General features: G+C 45.8%; 1 protein-coding gene across 3 annotated transcripts; it reads right to left on the reverse strand.

Annotated features, from left to right (window-relative positions):
- Positions 1-3,166: 3,166 nt before the first annotated feature.
- On the reverse strand, positions 3,167-22,764 carry pcdh10a (protocadherin 10a). 3 transcript variants are annotated; one of them, XM_035638189.2, is made up of 5 exons: positions 19,246-22,764; positions 17,995-18,053; positions 17,350-17,456; positions 7,180-7,340; positions 3,167-4,936 (listed from the first exon to the last, which is right to left on the reverse strand). In XM_035638189.2, the coding sequence occupies exons 1-5, from the start codon at positions 21,790-21,792 to the stop codon at positions 4,883-4,885; spliced, it is 2,928 nt and encodes a 975-aa protein (XP_035494082.2). In that variant the 5' UTR covers positions 21,793-22,764; the 3' UTR covers positions 3,167-4,882. The 3 variants fall into 3 exon arrangements, with proteins under 3 accessions (XP_035494082.2, XP_035494080.2, XP_035494079.2); XM_035638187.2 differs by having other exon boundaries at positions 6,957-7,340; positions 19,246-22,763; XM_035638186.2 differs by lacking the exon at positions 3,167-4,936 and having other exon boundaries at positions 6,578-7,340.
- Positions 22,765-22,956: the final 192 nt, after the last annotated feature.

Raw genomic sequence — 22,956 nt, forward strand, 5'->3', positions numbered from 1 at the left:
GGATTTTCTTTCCTTGTCATGTGAAGCCAAGCTGTTTGCCTTCACTCGCTCAAGGTCTTAATAGCACTAGATCTGGGGATTTCATTATTTCAGAAGATAACATTGGTCTGTGATCACATCTCACAGATTTTGAGAGCACTGGCCGAAATGTGTGGATATCTTTGTAATGTCGAAAGTCAATAATGCATTGTACAGTTTGGCATAAGTTGTTGGAATGTTTATGCCATATTCCAAGAACTGAGGTCAGGGGGAAAGATTTGAGCGGATATTGACCTGAGTACGATCATGTACGTGTATCCGAATCCAAAAAATGTAAAATAGTACCCAACCCGTGTTAACCATTGCATTACAGTTCATTAAAGGAATGTTGTAAGGGCTTAATATCTTGGTCACAATAGGGTAATACTGGGATACTACTATGGTGATTATACATGCAAAATATTGGCAATAACAATGAGAAAATTATTGTTGTAATACAGTAATATCATCTTTTGTTTTATATCTGAAGCCCAAAATCTAAGTATTTTCATGAAACAGGAGGTTATCGATTTTACCTTTAACCTGATATCGCCCCTTTTCACCTTATTATTACAAAGCTATTTCCTCATGATCATTTCTTCCCTCCCTCAACTTTCAGTCTCATACACAAACATGTGCAGGAATGCTTCTGAGGGAGATTTTAACCCCGAAGGCCATCTATTCCAGCTGATGAGCTCAATCGCATGCACTGGTCACATTTTTTCCGGCTCTTAAACAAAGGCTAACTTGTAATAGAACAGAACAGATTCTCTCTGTTTTTAGGCTAAGTGAGGGACTGCTGCGTCTCCCCCATGACTCTGCACCTAATTTTCAACAGTTTAAACCATAAGCAGACTCTTCTTCTTCTTCTTCTTCTTCTTCTTCTGGTGTCTTTGCCAGGCCATGTGAGGATCACTCTGGAGTGAAGGGATGGGATTGAGATGTTGAGAGGAGCAGTGACTTTTGAAGGAAATGGACAGAAGGCTAGAGTGGCAGCCCCAGAAGAAAAATGTTTTTTTCTTCCTTTCTGATGAGCTATTGAGGTCACATAATGAGGAAAGTAGAGCACAGCCATGGTGATTACATCTTGAAAGTTCATGAGATTCTTTTGGGATTGCTGAATAAGTTTTCATGAAAACTCATGTTGTGAAAACAACAGGGCAATGCAGCAGTGCGAGTTCTCTGGGAGGATTTTAAGTAATAATCGGGTCCATTGCTTGTCTATTCATTGTTTTTGACTGTGAATGTTTCTGCAACAGGTTTTCACTGACTGTAAAAAACGACAACACAGTTTACAGCATTATACTTCTCTATTACTCCTCTGTATTCAAAATGACTGTCAAGAAAAGTAGTATAAAAAGTATAAAAGTATGTGGAAAGTATAGCTTTTTTACTTGTAATGGACAAACAATTATTATCACTATTATTAACGTGCCAGTGTGCCTGGTTTGCAGGGATTTGCTCGCAGTAATGAAAAGGCCAAATTTTGCGGGTCATCACAGCTGGAAACCAACTGGATGAGTTTTAAGGACAAAGGATAAAGTTTAGGCTATTCAGTGGAGTTCAGTGTCCTACAATCATCTTTTGGAAAATCACAGTCTGACATAGACAATGTTACACAGGCAAGTTCTGTGGAAAGCAAGCTACCAGCTGCGGAGTGGAAACCTCCCTCAGAAGGAGAATTTCTGAAGGAGTCATGTTGCCACTGTGGACCAGCCAGAATCAGACTAAGTAAAGGTTTTTTTCTAAAGTGACAGTTTTCTCAAAGAACCGTCTTAGAGCATGTTACTGATATAGCACAAGATACTGGGGGAAAAAAACTGAAGGATGACCAATGACATTTACATTTTTTTTCTCTTGCTTACGATTAAACAACAGACATAATATCACCGCACAACTAGCCAATTGTTTGGATTGGGATCACTGCAGAGTATGAGTCTCTTTACAAGCCACGCATGGCTCTCCCAAGGGTGAGGATTTATTTGAGCAAGTTTGTTTTGGAAAAACCGTCTGCAACAAGCACCATCATCACTATTGTCTGGCATCAGATGTCTCGTCAAAGAAAAAGCATTTCCAGCCATCGCATTAGAGAGCTTAGTGTGATATGAAGCTATGGTTGTGACTGTGGGCAACAACCAGATAAGAGATCGCAACTTGATTAGTTGTACACTCTTTTTCGCCGTTTTTAATGGCGGCTGGTGACCAGCGTTACAAAATGCATTATCGGCACCTTCTGCTCCGGAGTATTCCCTTTCCTCTGACAGTGGCAGATATTAAAATGTGGCGGGAGGGTGGACAGAAGAGAGATAGATGTAGTGATTACTTGATTGATTGTAGTGAATATTTGTTTTTGAAAAACAATATATTGTTCGTTGTGATAGGTTGAAAAAATGTGTCGTTTGATATTAAATGTAGTGTGGAACGACAACAAACCCTAACCACATCCCTAACCATAACCAAGTTAAACGCAGAATTTAAATTCGTGAAGTGTGCAACTCAATGAAAATATGTGAGATTTTACGTCGTTGCCCGCCAACTTTGGAATTCCAGGAGACGTGACAATACACATGCGCAGTGAACCAGTGAACAAGCTCATGCTTATTGTGCTCTCTGCCTCAGACGTACCTCGTGATGTGTTCAATAATTCACTGTGACCTGCAAAGGATGAAAAAATAAATTAAAAGGAGCCTTGATAGGAACCCCCCCCCCAACACACCTTTTATTGTCTCACACTATTGGATGGTTTGCCTTGAAATGTGGTGCAAACACTGATGCCCATAGGGTAAATTGTAATACCTTTGCAGATCCTTTAAATTTCCATTTAGTGCCATCATCAGCTCAACATTTTTAATCAACATTCCCATCAGCCTCAGATGCACTTTGTGTTTCGCGCTAATTGGCAAGAGTTACCACATCAAGCTGAGACGAGGAACATGGTAAAGATTAGACCTGTGTGGCATCAATATGTTTTTATCGTCCTAGTGAGCAGTTTACCGTGCTGATGTTAGCATTTAGCTCATAGCGCACCTGTGCCAGAGTACAGCCTCACAGAGCCGCGAGCATGGCTACCGGCAGAGGCTTTTGTTTTATTGATCGTTTACATGCTGTTATTCCCCCGGCGAACGTGACAAACCACACATTAGAAAACTTCAATTACACCGTTTATTCATCACCACTTGACCTGTGTTGTTTGTGTGCGTGTGTGTGTGTGTGCGTGTGCGCGCGGGTGCCATAGTGCGCTTCACCATGTATTGTCTGTGTATGTCTCTCTTTGTATGATTGTAAAACTTTGATATCTAGCTCGATTGTGATAGTCCCCCTTCCTGTACATGAACACATATTCTGCTAGTAAAAATACACAACAGGCCAAAACAAGACTGGCGTCTTCGCTACACACCACGAGACCCAGCGTCTGTAAACTGTGAAACGTGACGTAGGTACCAGCAACTTAATCCATGGTTGGTGTGAAGGGGTTTGCCTTTTTAGGCTGCAGCACTCCTCCTCTGCTTTAATCGATACAAGTCTTGATTTTGTAGTACTTTGTATTGTTAGATTGAATGACAATATGAGGTGTAGAAACTAACCAATGGTTACACAGTTTTCAGAAAAAAGTATATTGTGTATAATATATATATAGTTATATATATAGATTTATATTCATTTATAAGCTTTTTAAAATAGCACAGTAAACACTTTGCACACATGATAAAAACCACTGAATGTGTCTGATTGTTTATGTATAGGCCAATGGCGTCAAGGGAACCACATCCCGGCGGAGGCTCATTTCACTTTCTCTGCAGTCAGCTCAGGAAGGGAACTTGAGAGTTGTTAGTCACTAGTGTAGAGATGAGAACATTCATTTGTGATATTTATTGACAGACTGAACACGAGGATTGTTTTTAGCGGCTTTTTCCCCCCCCCCCATATGCGTCGTCTTTATTTGTCGAACGCGCCTTCCTGAAGTGGCTAAACCCGAAAAGAGGCCTGAACCCGGCTCCGGGCTGCATGTTCCTGTCTGTAACTGTACGGTTGGAATATGTTAGAGTCTGCACACTTTAACCACACCGAAAGAACAACAGAAACCAAAAAAAGAGAGAAGTTATATAAAGACAGTCAAGTCGAAAAACCAGAGATACAGAATCTATAGTACTGCACATCTTCTCTACTTGTCCACTTTTCCTTCCCCCCCCCCCCCCCCCCCCCCCCCCCCCCCCCCAGTCATTTCATACCTGTACAACACCTGCTCTCTGACTTGTTGTCTAATTGTCTGACCCTCACTCAGTCTCTTGCGTTCAAGCTGGCTGTCAGCCTCCTTCTGTTCCCCCCACACAGTCTCTGTACAGTTGGCTTAATGGTGACCATAGAAATAGCTAAAGGGTTCCGTGTGACGTTGGTTGAAGTTTGTACAGAAACATTAGTCGTTTTTTTTCTTCTTCATGTAAACAGGCACACACAGATCTCTAGAGGCTAACTCCTCAGTCCCCCCCAAAAAACACAAAAACACCTCCGCGAGTTAATCGGCCTCTCTTCTTATCACTTGTGGTTTTGTAGTCCTGCGTTCTTTTCAGTACCTCTCCTCTTGCTGCTGCTGATTTTTATAATCTTCACATGTTGAGTGTATTGGCCCCGGTCTCAGTCCCGCTGAGAGGAATAAGGCCTTGAATTGCTCCTCGGATATCTAGAGGGTTACAGCTACTCAGTATTTATTTCTCTCTCCTCCCGTGGCGACCACAGCCAAGGCTTCGTTACCGCTCGCCACCCGGGATAATGCAATTTAACCAAGGTTGTTGTTGTCCAGGTTGCTGTTAGTTTAGTTTTGTTTCGCTGTCTCTAGCATCGGTCTTGGCGGTCTGGTACCGAAATCTCACGCCGTCTCTGACAGGTCCACATGGAACGAGCTAGCAAATCCTTTTGCGGGCTGAAAAGACAAGAGAACACACTCGTTAAGACAAGTGACACCCTTTCCCTTGGGACTTTTTAGTGACACAACGGGCTCGAAATACCATCTCTAGAAGGATACATGCCACAGAGGACTCTCTGTGAAGTTATTTATATACCCTAAGAGCTGGTCGTGGCAGTATAATGCAACAACTAATTTGGGAATTGGGTAAAAAAAAAACATGTCCATCAGCGAAGATAAATGTTCAGAATTTGGTGGCTACATAATGCATGCGTAGAAAATACACGGAGCACTAACTGCTTCATTAATTATCTATTAATGGATCATTAAGCATTCATAAGCCCTTTATCAAGGCAACACTGGTGATCAGAGCATTGCCTTAGCCAGTAGTAGCACAGGGTGCTATATTTAAAAGAGAGAACATGATGCCTATTGGTTAATAGCGCCTCAGCCTCTGGGACTACGCCCATATATTTTTACAGACTGATGAACAACAAAACCTTGCTGTGACAGTGTGGGTTCGATTAATTTCAACAGACCGGGTAAAATGAAAACCGTATATCATGGGCAAAAAAAGAGAAATGAAATAAATTTGTGAGTTTTTGGACGGAGCGAATATGGAGTGCATTTATCCCAACCCCTGCGAGGCAGACGAGTCAAGCAGACGTGCAGGCAGCTATATTTGGAGCAAAACAGCCTCTTGCACCTAAAGGCTAAATACCAATTATTTTTCACACAGACCTGATGTGCAAGAGGAATATTACTTGGCTCTGTTTGCCTCGTCGCATACAAGGAAAAAAAAACTGAAAAAGGAAAAGGCAGGTTATGGTATTCATCGTTTACCTGAGAGACAGCCCACAGTCAGCATGCAGTATCATGGAGGATGGTAGTTAACATGGTGGTGACTTGACGGGAAATGACTTCTCTACTGAATGTGTATATCGAATCCATTCTCTACTCTTAGAGCTAATAGAATATGCATGTAATGTGCAAAAGCTTCGGAGGCAATTGAAAGCAGCAAATAGTGTCCTGCCATCCGTTCTCAGAAGAATCCCAGATCGTTTCTTATGAAATTCAATTTTACCCCGGTGTATATGAATGTGTTTCATTTGCCAAATTAAACTAACTTAATATTGTAACAGTCTCCCTCCTTTCTCGCACACAAGTTTTCTATGTGAGACTTTTCCAGCTGAGGAGTCTTGACCATCGTGGTTGAAAGGCCACCTCACCCGCCCTTCTTTATGTCAGGTATTGATCCACACGCATGCAAGTAGAGCCATGCCAAACTTCCTCAGAACAATATGGACCTCTTCATCCCTTGTGGAAAAGAAGAAGCGTGGGTTGTGCTTTTCACCTTTCGAGCTATTCAGTAGGGAAGTCATCGTGCTTGAGCAAACGCTGGTGTTGAGCAAATGTAGAAAGATGTCCTTTTCAAGATGAGTTCATCTAACTTTTATTTTCCGCCCTACAAACTGAAATCATGTTATATGATATAGACAGTGTTACATTGTATGCGTGTAAGGGTGGTAGCAACAGAAGCGTTAAGTATGTTTGTGTTGGTGACCTTAACTTATATGAGCATCAGATAAAAAGGATTTTGAGGGGTTAAATTTAGAGAAAAGGGAAAAAAAAGAAAGAAAGAAAAAGGGGCCACAGCAGTTTCACAAGAGTCTAATTCAAATTGTGTTTATTTTAGAATAAATCATATGAATACAGACAGCATTAAGAGTTAAGAGGGGTTGGATTGGAAATTTCAAGGGTGTTTTTAAAAGGGTAGTTAGTAGTAGTAGATTACATTTTACATTCAACAAAAAATATATATAATTTACAAAAAAAAGGAATCAAACAATTCAACAAAACATGAAGCCGTATTTCTTTTTTTTCAAACTCCTTAAGAATAGAAGAAATAAAAGTTGATAAACAACATAAAAAGTCCAGATCAGAATCAAGAGGCAGATTAATTGTCCCCTCCTTCAGTATCTGTACTGGACCAGACCAAAGTCATAGGGTCCCAGCGAGCTTTCATACTGATACTCACAGAGAAAGGTGGGTTTGTACGGTAGGGTCCCCCTATCATACTCTTTCCTCTCTAGCGTGCTGGAGCTGTACTGCTGCTGTTGCTGATGTAGGTGATGGTGAAGGCTGTGGTGTGACTGTGACCTTTGACCGTCCTTGCCAAAGGTGGAGAATGACCTATCGGTGGACGAGGCGGTGGACGAGGTCATGGTGAGCTGGTCGGAGAGGTTGACGGAGGAGGGTACCTCAGTGTCGGGCAGCGTGGCGTCCATGCCGGGGACGTGCAGGTTGCTGCGGTAGTCCGGCCCCTGGCGCCCGTCCGACGGCACAAACGACGGCATCCAACAGCGGTCGGAGTGGCCCAGAGCCTTGCACTCCTCCGTGCAGTTGGAGAACAGGTCAGCACCTGAAGAGGCGATGCACATAGAGGCATGGGAAGTGCAAGCAGGGCGGGGTTGATGTGAAAGAGAGGGAAGGGTTTAGGTGAGGTTGGAAGAGTACAGAAATGTGAGGGAGGATAATGGGGGAAAAAAGAAGAGGGAGTGGAAAGCGAGGTGGAGGGGGAGCCGGGAGGAATAGACCAGACGAGAGAACACAAGTTAGCAATCATTTGCCAATGTCGCAAGCAGAAAAAGTGCAGAAAAAGCCATTCATCAAAGAGACAAGGCCAACATTGATGAAGCGAATTGTTTGTTGTCCTCCTCACCTCATTCATTCCCAATGAAATGTGCAATCAAACCACACGCACACACACGCACACATGCACACAAACAACAACATCCTCAGACTCACAATTGATTCCAAAACACCAAGAGACAGAATGGGAATCCATATTCCATCATCCTTGCCCACAAAAAAATGACAATTATCTTACAAAATGTGCCACAAAAAGCAACAAAATTTTCACTGGCTGCTTATTCACACCAACGTCAATCATCCCCATACAAACCAACAAAGTGTGTAATTGACACAGAGCTTCTGCCAAAAAACACAACATCGACGTGAAAAAAAATTAACATCTGAAATGATAAAACAGAATAACACGCGCGCACACACACACACGACCAGCATGAAAGAGGTACCAGTTATGTTAATTACACTCTCTTAGAGAGAATAAAGAGAGCAGGACGAAGGGGGGAGAAGAGTGCGAGCGGGATTGTAAAGAGGCAAGAGAAAGGAACAAGAGATGTGAACAGAGTCATCATAATAATGAGACCTCGCAGCCATTCTCCACTCTAGTGTGCAGATTGGATTCTGAGTTTTCCCGCTTTTCCAGTGCAGCCGGTGCGATGTGGGGGGAAAGCATTGGAATGACGTGATCAAAGCGGGAAAAGGTGCAGTTTAGGGAGAAACAGTGGACAACCTGGTATCTGTAGTCCCCCGAGGCAGAGAGGGCTTCAGATCAAAGGGTCTACTTACACAAATCTATTCTACTGATCCACTCCGCTGATAATGCCACTGTTCCTCTATGACTAAAAGCAGGCACACACACACACACACACACACACAAAGAGTGTTATAGATCCGACACTAAAGAAAGCTAAGCCTGTAGTATTTTAGACGCGAGACAGCAATAACGTTTAAGGACGTGGTCAAGGAGTATTGTTTTTAATAATCAGAAAAGTTCAATAAACCACCCCAGTGAAGAAATAGTAACTTGATATTATACACAATGCTATAAGATGGTACAGATGTGTGTTTACTTAACCCACCCTACACACACACACACACACACACACACACACAGACATTAAAGACTAAATCTCTAAGTATCAGCCTGTCATGGATTATGGATTATGTTTTCTTATGGTGAAAGTGGCACAGCAACAGGGGGGAAAAAAAACAATAACAAAAAAAAGGTGTAAGTGGTCATAAATGTAATTGTGCACATTGGCTACATTTTTAGCTACTGCTCTTTGGGTAAATAGCCACTGTGTGGGGTGCACTACATTATTCTGGTAAGATCATATCAACTGGTTTTATGACAACTAGGCACAGGTGTAATGTCCATTGAGGGATTGGGGACATGTCTACCTTACTTTTTGAATTTTTGTATGTTATCTCAGAGTGGGTTTCTTACTAGAATATCTCTACACATTGCTCCTTCAACCACCATAGTCCAGATGAGAGATGGGAGGATTTGATGAAAACGTTGATATACTCATATGCGTCGGCTGTAGTCATTACTTTGCACTGAAAGCAATAAGATTATAAGGGGGCAACAGCAGGTGGGGCACATGGCTTGTTTTTTCTTTGGTGTTTGCCTCTCATGTTTCGCACAGTATAAACCTGCGGATTCAATGTATGTATAATAATGTATCATGTATAATCAAATCTGTATTTTAATAACTGTTAATAATCTCCTAAAAAAAAAGCTTTAATTCAGTCCAATATATGTTAGCAAATCAAAACCTCTATAAAGATGGAAAAGGGATATAGCTATCATCTCTGTCAATTACGTGAAACTTGGAATTAAGCAGGGGTAGTGCAATATTAATAATACAGCAGAGATTTACAATTGTTATTGTTATTCTAATAATATATTCCAGCGATATTGAAGGAAAAATATATAACTGATTCCACCATAATGTAAAAAATGTTAGAAAAATGTAACTTAAATGTAACAGATACTAATTATTCTTTTTATTAATATAAAAATAAAATCATGTTATTTGTGCACATGTTAATCCCTATATCATTGACAACAGTTCTGTCCACCGGTTGCCTGTGAACCGCCACTGTGGCTGATCAGTTCTTTTTGTGTTTGCGAGCATTGTGTGTGGATCTAATCTCTCATTGTGCTTCCGATGCGGGCCTCACTGGGAGCAAAACAGGCAGCGTCGCTGTGCAGTGACCGGAGAGCCCGAGGAGGCACAGAGCTCACGGACAAGAGGCAGCGAAGGGGCCAAACAGACGGGGGCGTCACAGATTTCCCAGACTGTGAGGCAGCGGGCGGGAGAAGCAGCAAGGCTGCAGGAACCATACGGAAGGGGAAAGGGAAATCACAGATGGAAAGACCAGAAAAGACACGGGGAGAAAGGGGCCTCGCAGAAGGATATGGGAGAGGGGTTAAACAGAGGTGGGCAGAGAGAGGGCGAGCACCTGGATTTCTCAAAAGCCAGAAATGTAAAAAAAAAATAAAAAATCCAACTAATAATTGGCTTTTTATCTATTTAAACCATATCATGTAGAAACGTCAGGTCATGTGGGGCTGGAGCCGATCCCAGTCCATGAATAACAATGTAGATAATGCAAGGGGTGCGAATGTAAAGTTGTGCCTAAACTTTGAGTTAATCCAATTACAGCGCACGCCCGTTCTCCTGTGGGACACATGGAGCCCTCTACAATCTGCTTTACAACCAGTTTTTTTGTGTGTTTCATTTCACACATCGTGTTTGACTCCGCGAGTTTTGAATGTGTCAGATGTCTCTCTCCCATCTGCCCCACAGAATCAGCAACCGGTTGGTGCATTCGCTGCCAAAGGCCTTTCATTTGTTTTCATCACCCTCCCGGCTAACGTGGGTTGTGTGTGTCAGCGGCGGCTCTGTGCTGCGTGCGATCAGGTGGAGAACGGGGAGTTCTGTGTAAATGCTAATTATAATTTTGAGTGGCGTTTACTTGCATTTACCCTCCGATTCAACCCTGTAACTAATGTATATCTATGCTGTATTTTAAGGTTGGGGGCATCATGCCATTGCAGTTTATTGCCGCCTTTGAGTTAGCCTTCAGCCTTTTAATGGACATTTTGCTAATTCATTTCCATCTCGGACGCACACGGGCGCTGACCTCAGGCCCCCGAATCACCTCTGTGCCGCTGTGTGGATGAAGTGGTCGGCAGCCGCGATACATTCGCTTCCGAACGTGCAAACGGGCGAGTTGAGCGACAGAAGCACAGGTGCAAAACTAAGAAACGCACGAGCGACTATGCAGGACGCTGACGGACACAGAGTTAATGTCAAAGGATTAGGAGAAAGCTCACTTTGCTCCATATCTCTCACAAATCAATATATTCTCAAGTGGAGATGATGTGTAAATATAGTCTGCAGCAGTCACTGTTTACCCTACGACAGGCTTGGAGAAACTCTTGTCACCAGTTTCCAAACTACTCTGTGATTTTATTTATTTCTTGCCTGCTGACTCCTTCACACGCCGACGCATATGTCGCGCACAACACAAGAAACAAAAAAAAATACTCTCTCAACGTGGAGATAGGTAAACGTGCCGAAGTAAACAGACAGGCAGGCCACGAGCACATGACACCCAGTGGCTGTTGATCCTCGCAAAGCACCTTTTCCTCCTCGGGCATGAAGCTAAACAACAACCGAAACGGTGACTGGCAATGACAGGCCCTGCCAGCAGCCCTATCTCTCATCGTGACCTCATCGGGCAGGGAGAACACGTGCACGCGCGCCACACACACACACACACACACACACACGCACGCACACGCGCACACACGCACACACACACACACACGCGCACTACTCAAAAGGATTTATAAACGATACTACATAATGCAAACACAATCTACTTGCTAATAAGCAATCAGCATTTCTGTTCTCCCCCCCCCCTTTCCCTTTCATTACAACTCCGCGGGTTTCCGAAATCCCACGTCGATGTGATTTGACTAATTGTGCCCGCCGCCTGACATACATGCAGCGACTGGGAGCCCGCGAAATGAGGGAAAACAAATCCGGAGGAGAACATGAGTTCACTTTGTGGGTACTGTATGTATCTGCTGCACTCAGGTGGTTTGCAGTCACTCCCTCCCTGCACCCATTCATCTGTCTGTCTCCCTCCGAGTCTCTTCCCCTCGCTCTCTGTCTCGTGTTATTTTCTCTCACATTCAATTCAATCCCCCGTTTCTTCATCTGTCGTTATCTTGTTTAGAGAAAGGAGGAGAAGAAGAAAAAAACCACTCCACCTCCCCCAGGTAGAGGGTGTCTTCTATCCATACCTCTGTTTTTCATCTTGTCCTCCACTGTTCCGGAGAGGATACAGACACAGCAGGTCAATATTTGGACAGCAGCTGAGGACGGCAGGGGAGTAGCATGGCTTCCTTACATGAGCTGGCCAGTGAGGCTGTGATGAGTAAACCAGAGACCTCCCCGGGCCAAAAAAAAAAAGAGCAAGATGGCTCCCACCCTGCGCAGTAATGACAGACGGAGAAATTGTTCCGAGTCTCTGAGAGGCAGCTACCATTTTCGATGTTTGCTACACACAAAATGGGCTGGGAAGGAGAGCCAAGATGGCCGCTTGCCCTAACAGTGTCGGTTTGATTAATACGGTCCCTTATATATTGTTAGAGCAAAGCTTCTGGATGACCACTGATTATTGATCTGTGGTTTGGGTGCTTTTCATCACGTCTACTCTTTGAATGCGGCATGCTGGAGTGTATAGAGAGTGTTTAGCTTTGATCGGACAATACCTCACATAGAAATTACAGTCTATAGTTCTGACTGAGCCATTTCACGGTAATTTACTCCCCCTGTTTTGACCAGTGAGTGGCATTGCTACAGAAAGTCCAGTGGGGCAATGAGACCGGTGTTACAAACCAATATGTTATCCAGATTATCTAAATTGCATCAGGAATTTAGGAACTATCGTTTGCACATTGTAACATATATGAAATGATGTGGCATTCCTTCTGTTCAGATGGCTGATTGCAACAACACAGCCGGAGTATCTAAGCAGTATATTTACTTGGACACGGTTGGACACCAGTAAACTTGACTACTTTATTTGGAAGTAAAACTGAATGTGCGTACCCCCCCCCCCCCCGTAAAAAAGCTGAAAGTAACCTGTCATACTTCTTCTTAGCCACAACTGTATCTGCATATCTTTGAACTTAACTTGGTAACTGCATCACACTGCTATCAATGTTGGAATGGCAGCCAGAGACACAGAAATAAGAAATCCGAGTTGTAATAAACAGGAATTCATATTTTAATTTTTTTTTAATTTGTAGGTAGTGTAGCACTGCAACCTGGCTGGAGCAGATGGTCAGTGACGTTCAGACTCCTTGCAGGATATGTGCGTTATTCATGGCCAAAGCATCTCCATGGCTCCCAGGACTTTTGCTGAGATTTAGTCTTTAGTCATTAGTCTTTCTCCTTATGATTCACTTAAGTAATACATTTCCACAGCACCAGTCGGAGGCGGAGGAAATTGCATATTTTTCACTTTTTTGATCCTATGATTTGAGAGGATTCAAGACATCTTCATTCGGTTCTGAGAGCGAGGATGTGTCGGCGTCTCTCTCTGGGAACCCCTCAAGCTGCCACTGGGCTCATTCCTAAACCACAGACCAAGAACACAGTCATCGCGACCCTCGACAACATGTGTCAGTGTATTGGCAAATCATTACAGGATGTGCTCTCATTGTTGAGCTGGTTCATTTTCACACATAACTCAATGGTGTGAAGTGAATATACTCTTCTGTCTACATAATGGATCTTAACCATGCTATAAAGAGGTCATGCAAATTAAAGATTGTCTTTTTTTTTTATGAGTTTGAGATAAGAAAGGAAAGACATGTTGCAGGAATCTAAACGGTCCAGTCAGTTAGTTAATCAAATTGATTGATCTTCGCTTTCTCTGCAACGACTTCTACTGACTTTTATTGACATTGAACACAGCACTCAGCCTCCAAGTGGTGACATCGGCACCTGTAGAATGCAAGTGTTGTATATCCTGTTTGCTGTAATAGATTTTTTTCTTTTTCATGTCACATTGAGATATTTGCATGTTCTCCTTTGCAAGGGGGTTTTGGAGGCTTGAGCGAGAGCTTGTGCTTCATGTGGATTTTCACCGCTAAAGGTCAAAAGGTTAAAAGGACTGCCTTGTTCCCCGAGTCATTTTCCATGCAAATGCACCACACGTCTCAAATGTGAGAATTGGCAGCTGTTCTTTGCCTTACGCAAAAGTAAAGTGTATGTCTTTTGACGTTTGGACTGTTGGTTCACAAAACACAATCGATTTTGAGATGACACATTTGGCTCAGGAAAGCAACTTTTTTTTACCCCTTCTATTTTCTGACATAAATGAGAAAATTAATTGAATAGATGATCAGTCGAGAAACAGATCAAATGAATAGTTTGATGCTACTCTTGACTGCAGAACTGAAGATCTTCTCTTGACTAAAAGGTTTTCGGGGAAGTGGTCTATTTATTTTGTCACATTATCACTTGGTTGGCAAAGTTATTGTCTTTCTTGTGCATTAAGCCTTTCTCCCCCCCCCCCCCCCCCCTCAACGTCCTTTCCTTCACACTGGGCTAAGTCTATTCAGTATTTTATCATCTGAGCTTTCAGAAATCCCAGACATAAATATACGTCATATTATTTTGGCCTAAATCTATGTTTCTGCCCCCCACCCCTCTCCCACACACACACGGGCTCCCACTTTTGTCGTTATCTAGGGCCTGAGAGGAGGATGTGTCAAAACGCTGCATGCTAAATTCCTCTGACAGCTCACTGACATGGGAAACTGCAACACGGTGCCCACAACTAATTCGTAATCAGCCTTCTGATACGCCATTGCCACAGTGATTTAATTGTCCCATTTGTCACGGCTGTTGTTTTCACCAAAACAAACGTCATGATAATGATCGTTTCCAGTCTCCCGCCCGTCACACAGCCTTCCACAGCTGATCGAATGTTTCTGAGATGCCATTTGCTTTTCCTTTTTTTTTTTCCGCGGATGAATATTTTGTCCTCTCTTATCTGTCACCTTTTTTTGTTTTGCTTGCTCACTCTTCCCGTCATCTTCTATTAGGAGGATGAGGGAAATAATGAGGAAACAGTTGTCTAACGTGACTCAAACAACCTAAAAAAAGAGGGGGCGTACGGAGGTAAAAGGTGTTGCAGTCAATCAATAATGCCTTGGCTCCTGACGCAGCCGTGCCTCACTCCAGACCCGCTGCTTTCAGAAAAAGCCATTTGCCCACTTTTTAAAAGTATCCGGTGATATCCCAGCCTCACAGGCGGTGTCCCTTTGATTTAAAACCACGTCGGGAGACTTATTTTCTAAAGTGTCAGACAAGCGGCCGTGCGGGAAGCTACGGCAGGTGTAGTTGATGATATGCCAACTGGAAATGGGTTCCTCTTGATTTGAAATATTCCGAGGTGCACCAAAAGGGAGAGTGTGCGGCGCGGTCCCGCGAGGGAACCTTGCCTCTAACCCTCCTTTGATAATTGCTATGCAAAAGGTTCTAGGAATGAATTACTGATCAGCCGAGTGTTGCGGAGAGCACAACGTGTGGGGGGGGGGAGACAGAATGAAGGATGAGACCCTGCCACAAACCCTGGAAGCAAATATGCGCGCATCAGACAAACATATACACACACACATTGAGAGAATATTTACAGTACTTGCATGCTAAACAGAAGTGTGTGTATGCATGTGCGCACGTGGATTTGCTTATGCACACAAACGCTGCGGAAAGACATAAAAATAAAGGTGGTCTATACATAGTCTTTGCTCAGGCTCGTGCAGGTTGGCTCTCCACTTACACGGACATAGCACACCACCAACATAAGATGAGCCGCCACATCCTCATCCCTGCATATTTACACAATAAAAAAGCCAAACATTTAAATACAGAGTCTTGCTGTAAATGAGCAATGTGCATGCCTATATAAGCAATAAACACCTGGCAGAGCACCAAGCACTAGCTACCACTCCTGCCTCATGAACTGAATCTCATTTAAGCTTCCCCGAGCCCTGTCTCCGAGGACAACTCCTTTTCAATTCTATCATCATCACTGATCCTTGTTTTCTCCTACACAACACACACAAGCAGATAACACACAGGTATCATGTATACACCTACATATTACATCAGACAATGGTATACCTTTACACACACACACACACACACACACACACACTCGCACAGGCCGTCTGGTTTTGTTTACAGAAGTCGGTGCAACTCAAGCGTCCCTCTTCCAAAAATACCAGTCGTGCGGTGTGACCTCCCATGGAGTGGTAAGCTGTTCCCTTCTAAATCCAACGCGAGGAACAAATGTGGCTTTCTTAGCATGAAATACAGAGTGCGGCACCAACTGTGCACACTCCCAGGCCAACGCCAAATGAGCTAAATAAAGTTAAAGGAAACTGGTTACAGGCTCATAAGTTTGTGACATGTTTCAGTCGATCCTGTAGCTGTGCTGGTAAACTGGGGACAGATGTCAATCTCTCTGTCTCACTGTACCGTTCCACAAGTAGATTTAGACCTCCTTGCTAACATTGATTTCACAAAACAACTTATTATTGATATGGAAAGAATGAAGTCCTTGGATTCCTTCCAATCATTTCAGTCTCGCACGGTTTGACCTTCGCAGCCTCTTTCATCAACGAGAGCAGGGAGTGACAAGACCACTGCTGCATATTGGCTCTCCAGTTTGGCTCGGTCCATTGATAATGAAGCCCGATGAGGACCATTCACTATCCTACAACACCTATCTAATCGGCTCTATTTGTATTCCCCGCACCGGTTTGGTATTTGGCAGGTTCTGGTCAAGGCGCTGGTCTTGCGCGAGCTGCGTGGAACAATCCCTCAGAAGGAAAGGGCAATTCAATATGAAATGAGATTTTGTATCGCTACGCTTTTTGTCTGACTCCACTTTGATCAATAAACAGGTACTATAGCCTAATAGAATTTGAGAGAGAACAGGGGGATTCTCATGATAAGACCTAACGCTTTGTCTAAAAAAAACTTGTCTGCACTGCAAACTGCATAAGAGAAACGGGAATCAGTAAATATACCTGACAAGAGGGATGTGGATGGAGAAAGATGGAGAAATGATCTCCAGTTCCAACATTTTACCTTCGCTTTAACTTACTGCAAAGCTAAAAAAAAAAAGGTGCTAATGTGTTTGATCAGCTGACTCTATAGCCAACAAGGGCAGCACAATACACCGATGGCGGGGCTGATTGAAAATGTACCTCATTATATCAATTAAGCTTTCCATACCGTTTCCTTTCACTTGAGCAAACCTAACGCTTGGTGCAACCAAAGTACAAGTCGCTGTCCTTTCAGTACCACTATGCCCAAAACAGCAGCGGGATTAGAAAAAGAGAAGGGGGAGGAAGCAGGAGGCAGAGAGAAAAAGAGAATTCCCCAAATATTCTTCCCTTCCATCCGGGTGTGAAATACAATCAACACCTCTGGGGCTGCTCATGCCAGCCATCCAGCTAGCAACTCCGGAGCTCAGGCCTCCGCACACTCTCAAATTAAGGAAATTAAAAGTCACTGGTCCGCACCAACAATTCAGCATTATCCCATTCAAAATTGCAAACACACACTGTTGAAACTAACGTGGGATGGGGGGGGGGGGGGGGGGGGGGGGGTAGTTTGAGTGGCCAAATGACAAGTTTTAATCTGGTGACGGAGGGTGGTGGGGGCGGGACTCACCGGCCGAATGACCCCGGTTGGTGGCATCGTGGTCACTGTCGCCCTGTTCGCTGTCGCCGTGACCGCTGTCTTTGGAGCTGACGATGTCTGCTTCTTGGAATGCCGAACTGGGAGAAGGGACGGACAGTACAGTGTCAGAGAAGGAGGAGAAATAGAGAGAGAGAGAGAAAGAGAGAGGTCGACGAACAATATAGGAAAGGAGAAGATGAAGGGGAAGGAGGAGATGGATTTAATGAGGGGCAGAGAGAATGGGAGAATCAGAAATCAACACCACATTAATACAGTCACGGTGGCCGTCAGGAGTCTAAATTGGATGTTACACATGGCATGTAATGAAATCCAGCATAAGGGCTTTAATAGGCGCTGCTCTGTCAGTTATGGGACTGATGCCAAATTGAAGATGAACGTTATGGATACACTGGGAGCCATGTAGCCTCTCCGAGCCACAATTAACGATGTGGAATATACGGGACTCACACTGATGTGGTGTAATATTCAATTTTACAGATATGTGCGCAGGTTATGGGTCCATGAGGCTTATTGGATGTTAGAGGTCCTCTGATGGTGGCTGGTATGTGGCTCCCTAGGCTTTGCACATTTGTAAGAATAAGGTGTGTGGGAGAGAGAGTGTGTGATTGACTCTACCTGTTGACACGTCTGGGTCTGTCCACCAGATAGCTGAGCTCTGCTCGTTGGTGTTTTGTCTGGAAAACGCCACAGAAACACACATTTGATCACTTTGTAATGCCCAAATGGACACACGTGGATAATCGAAAGAAAAGGGTGAGTTACTAACTGAGATCAACTTTCGAGGCATAAACACCGGTTGTGAGCGTGGCACTGTGTTAGAAGAAGCGGTGGCAGCGCGAGGTGCGGGACCCGACGGTGCCGCGCAGTGAGCGGGCGAGAGGAGTGGAGACGAGCGCGCGGGAGAGAGAGTGCGCGTCGGGGAGGCGACTGAATGCGTAAATGATTGAGCCGCCCGATGCCGAAACTGAACAACCTTTGTTCACGGTGCTGCCGTGCAGGGTCGTGCGCGGCTTACTTAACACGCAGTAAAGGCAGGGCTGTGACTTGCAGTCTGGCTGCGCTCCGGCCGCACCGCGATCCAAAAAAAAATTAACAAGACACGAGCCCCGACTCCACAGCTTCCCGAGCAGGACGCACAGGCTGAACACAAAACGGGGGTCCTCAAAAACCTCGTTTCTTCCCTACTCCAGATAATGTTTGCCACCCAAAACTCTATGTCATCAAATTATGTTGCAGGCAAAGTAATGCGCTCCTGGCGACATTTCATACAAACTTCTTGACACATTATCTTTTCCGTATTTATGTGTCCCCTTAATTGCAACAATAGAATATATTCATATTTGGACCCTTGTCGCCATAATATTGAATAGTTAAACCCCTGTCCAAATGGTTAATATGTGTCAGATTAAAATATCACCAAAAACAGAATTTCCAACCGCTCGTCCAACCTGGTGCTCTAACTGGAAAATGAAATGCACTTTATGGCCAAAAGTCAAAATCCCGGTCGCACTCCGCTGCGCATGATATGCGGGCTGATCTCTCCGTTGCGAATACAACTAAAAACGGCCACGGGAGGTTTAACCATTGACATGTCCACTCACTAATACGCATGACAACGATTGAAGGCCACTGTGCACAACGAGCCAAGTCAATAGCAGATAGCAGTTCCATTCTCTGGAACACTTTTGCTGCGCGTGACCTGAATAGGGTAACATGCATGAAGCTGGACACAGCTGATGAATTTTGCAGGATTTTAAAAATAAGGTTAAATCTACCAATCTCGGTTTCGTGCACTTTTACGTACATGTATAGTATGATTGCTAAGTGGAGCCCTGGGCGACAAAAGCGGATCCAGGCCTCTCTTACCTCATTAGACAGAATGCTGCCATTGGATATGATGTCCGGTTGTTGGTCACTGTAACCGGTGACTATGGCGCCGCAGGGGTTGGTGTGATCCGTGTCGGTGCTGCGGGAGGGACTGCACGGTTTGAGGAACATCAGATCCGTTTTGGCGGACTCCGGTGTCAGACACACCTGGTAGCAGTAGGAGTTCTGGTTCTGGTGGTGGTGGGAGCCGAATCCCCCGACCACGCCGCCCACACCAGACTCCTCCACGGGCACCTGCCCAACGGGCCCGACCCCGGATGTCACATTGGTGCTCTGGACCAACATGATGTCGGACTTACTCAGCTTCTTCTGTTTCCGGCCCCGAGCCTGACGGCTGCAGCACGCGCTGCAGCACAAACAGCAGTCGCCGGCCAGCAGGCACGTGTACAGGTTGAGCGTCTTGTCCTTTTGACAGCGCACGGCCAGCACAATCATGGCCAGGAGGAAGATGAAGGAAACGGAGCCCAGGGCGATGATGAGGATGAGGGTGAGGTCAAGAGAGGTCTCCTTCGCCTTGGAGGCCGAGCCGCGATCCCCGCTGCGGCCTTCGACCACGCTGTCCACTAGGATTACGCTCACACTGGCGGAGGAGGAGAGAGGGGGCTGCCCGTGGTCCCTCACCTCGATCAGCAGGTCGTAGTAGCCCTGCAGGTCGCGCTTGGGAGAGATCCTGCGGGCTGTCCTCAGCTCCCCTGTCCTCCAGTCCATGCGGAACATCTCCATCTCGTTGCCCCGAAGGATGCTGTATGAGAGCCGCGCGTTCTCACCATCATCCGCATCCATGGCTACAATGCGCGTCACCAGGTAGCCGGGCTCCGCAGAGCGCGGCAAGTGCTCTTTGGCTGTGCCGTTTTTACCGATGGGGGCTATTACAGACGGAGCGTTGTCATTCTGGTCGACTATGATCACGTTTACAGTGGCATTAGAGAAGAGCTCGGCGGGACCCGAGTCCTTAGCCTGGACCATGAAGCTAAACTCTTTCAGCTGCTCATAATCAAAAGAGCGCAGCGCGTAAAGGTAGCCGGTGTCCTGGTTTATGGACACATATGTGTCCACAGACATGCCCTGTATGTCACACTCCAATATGGAGTAGGTAATAAGAGCGTTTTGTCCTATATCAGGGTCCAAAGCGCTCACGGCGTGAATGAAAGCGCCGGGCACATTATTCTCTGTTACATACACATCATAGACAGCCTGCGTAAAACGGGGCGCGTTGTCATTCTCGTCGGAGACGTGCACTTTGATTGACTTACTGGTGGCGAGGGAAGGCTGACCCTTGTCTTTGGCCACCACGGTGATGGTGTATGAGTCCGTGCTCTCTCTGTCCAGCGGCCCGTCCGTCACGATGGTGTAGTAGTTCTTGAAAGACGACTTCAGTTTGAACGGAACGTCTCCCAGTATCTCACAGCTCATCTGTCCGTTTTCGCCCGAGTCCCGATCTGAGACGCTGAAAAGGGCGATCACGGTGCCCGGCGCGTCCTGCTCGCTCACGGACTCGGTCACAGTGCTGAAACCGATCTCCGGCGTGTTGTCGTTCACGTCCACGAGTTTGACCAGCACTTTGCAATGCGCGGGGACCGCATTGGCCCCAAGATCCTTAGCCTGTACATAAATCTGGTGCGTATTGCTCTCTTCATAGTCCACCTCCCCCGCCACCTCTATCCTACCTGTTCTGGCGTCAATATTGAATAGGTCCTTTGTCCGCGGGGCGTTATGACTGCTGAAAGAATAAACTATTTCCCCGTTTTGTCCCTCGTCAACGTCCGTGGCGTTGAGCTGGATGACTAGAGTGCCCACGGGGGAGTTTTCCCGCAGGTTAACAGTGTACACAGATTGGTCGAATGTGGGCGCGTTATCATTAGAGTCCAGAACTTTAACGACCAGGAGCGCCGTCCCGGTCCGCTGCGGGATGCCTCCATCCACGGCAGTCAGCACGTAGCGGTGCACCGCCTGCTGCTCCCTGTCCAGCGGCTTCTCCAGCACCAGCTCTGCAAACTTATTCCCGTCGCTCTGTGTCTGCACGTCGAGGTAAAAATAGTTGTTATTCGTTATGGCATATGTGCTGAGCGCGTTTGTGCCCACGTCGGGGTCGAAGGCGTTCTCCACCGGGAAGCGGGTGCCGGGGATGGCGCTCTCCGATATCTCCACGGAAATGTCCGTCTCGGGAAAGCTGGGAGGGTTGTCGTTGATGTCCATCACCTCGATCTCCACGCGAAAGAGCTCCAGCGGGTTCTCCAGAAACACCTCCAGGTGCAATAGGCACTGGGTGGTCTGCTTGCAGATCTCTTCCCGGTCAATTTTCTCCTTCACCACGAGCGCGCCGTTTTCTAAGTTCACCTCCAGGTAAGGTGTCCGTGAACTAGGCACCGTCTGAAAGCGGCGAGCGGAAAGTTTGGTGATGTCAAGCCCCAAATCCTCCGCGATATTCCCAACCACAGAGCCGGGCTCCTGCTCCTCTGGCACGGAGTAGTGTAGCTGAGCAACAGCTCCATCCAGGATGGAGAGCAGGAATATTAACCAAATCATTTCCTCCCCCTCTCACAAAGTGCACTTCAAGACGGGGAAAAAAACCAAAACGACAACAGTGTTACTCCTTTTTCTTACAAGAAATGAGCATTTCCCATTTCCCCTGTCCGTAAAAAGGCAGTGAAAAAAGCAGCAACAAGGCTGTCCGATTCCAAAATGCCTCTCCTCTGCCTCGGGTCAGTGGAACATTGTGTCGTTTCAGCTGTGAGAAGCGCAGCCATTTGATCCGAGCTTCTCCGTTTTAATCAATTCTGCGCCGGTCTGTGAGTTTTTGGCGTCAGCGCAAACATTGCAGGCTGCGCAGCCAGGACGCATCGCCAGCACTCCTCCGTGCACAGAACACACAGCCCCCTTTCTTCACAGAAAGTCACAATACAAAAAACAGGAAACTCCACATGAAGAAGTAAAAAAAAGGAGGGCAAACAACTCCCATTCACACAGCGCCCCGGTTCTTTCACGAATGCAACTTCTAAAAATAAAGGCTCGGCGAATAACAGGGACTTTCTCTCTGTCGCTCCCCGTGAGGATGTAATCACTGCGCCTAAGCGCTCAAAGCGGATGATGTTCTCAGCTCGGCTTCTGTGAGGCGAGTGCGAGCGGCGGGGTTGGTTTTGCGTGCAGCTCCTTTCCCCACCAGCCAATGGCACGCTCAAACGCCGGGTGTGATGGCCGCTGATTGGGGCTCCGCGACGCCAGCCAGAGCGCACGTCGGGCCCCTCATAACACCACCAGTGCCGCCGCGCTCCTCTCCTCTGCCTTCCTCTCCCTTCCTCACCCCCAGGCCCTGCCTCGGTTGGAGCAGGGAAATGTAAATGTTTTAAAAATTGTTTTACACTTCCAGTGGATTCAGAGAGTCGAATAATAACGGGCGACACTCGCTGTGTGCGGGCAATGTTGCTGCTGCATTGGAAATGTTGCTGTTTTCTTAAATATCACACAAGCGCCTGTATTCATTATGATCCTCACTGTTTTTCTCCTGTTCGTAGTCGTCGTCGTCCCCCACCCCGTCCTCCCAATAAAGGGCCGTGAGTTTCATGAGGTTGCCCTTGATGAAAGTATTTCAACACTCGCCATCAGAGCCTCTGCTCTGATACCAACGTATGAGTCAGAAGTAAGGATGCCCACAGCCAAAGAGCACCATGCAACGGGCCTGCGCAAGTAAAG

This window comes from Scophthalmus maximus, chromosome 8, assembly GCF_022379125.1.
Source record: "Scophthalmus maximus strain ysfricsl-2021 chromosome 8, ASM2237912v1, whole genome shotgun sequence".
Lineage (NCBI taxonomy): Eukaryota > Metazoa > Chordata > Actinopteri > Pleuronectiformes > Scophthalmidae > Scophthalmus > Scophthalmus maximus.

Bases quoted from the DNA above. Each gene is read 5' to 3' on its own strand.
- pcdh10a (XM_035638186.2), bottom strand. From the start codon at position 21,792: ATGATTTGGTTAATATTCCTGCTCTCCATCCTGGATGGAGCTGTTGCT. The intron at 18,054-19,245 runs GTAAGAGAGGCC...GGCGTTTTCCAG, and splicing joins GCAGCATTCTGTCTAATGAG to ACAAAACACCAACGAGCAGA. The intron at 17,457-17,994 runs GTAGAGTCAATC...CCCTTCTCCCAG, and splicing joins AGACCCAGACGTGTCAACAG to TTCGGCATTCCAAGAAGCAG.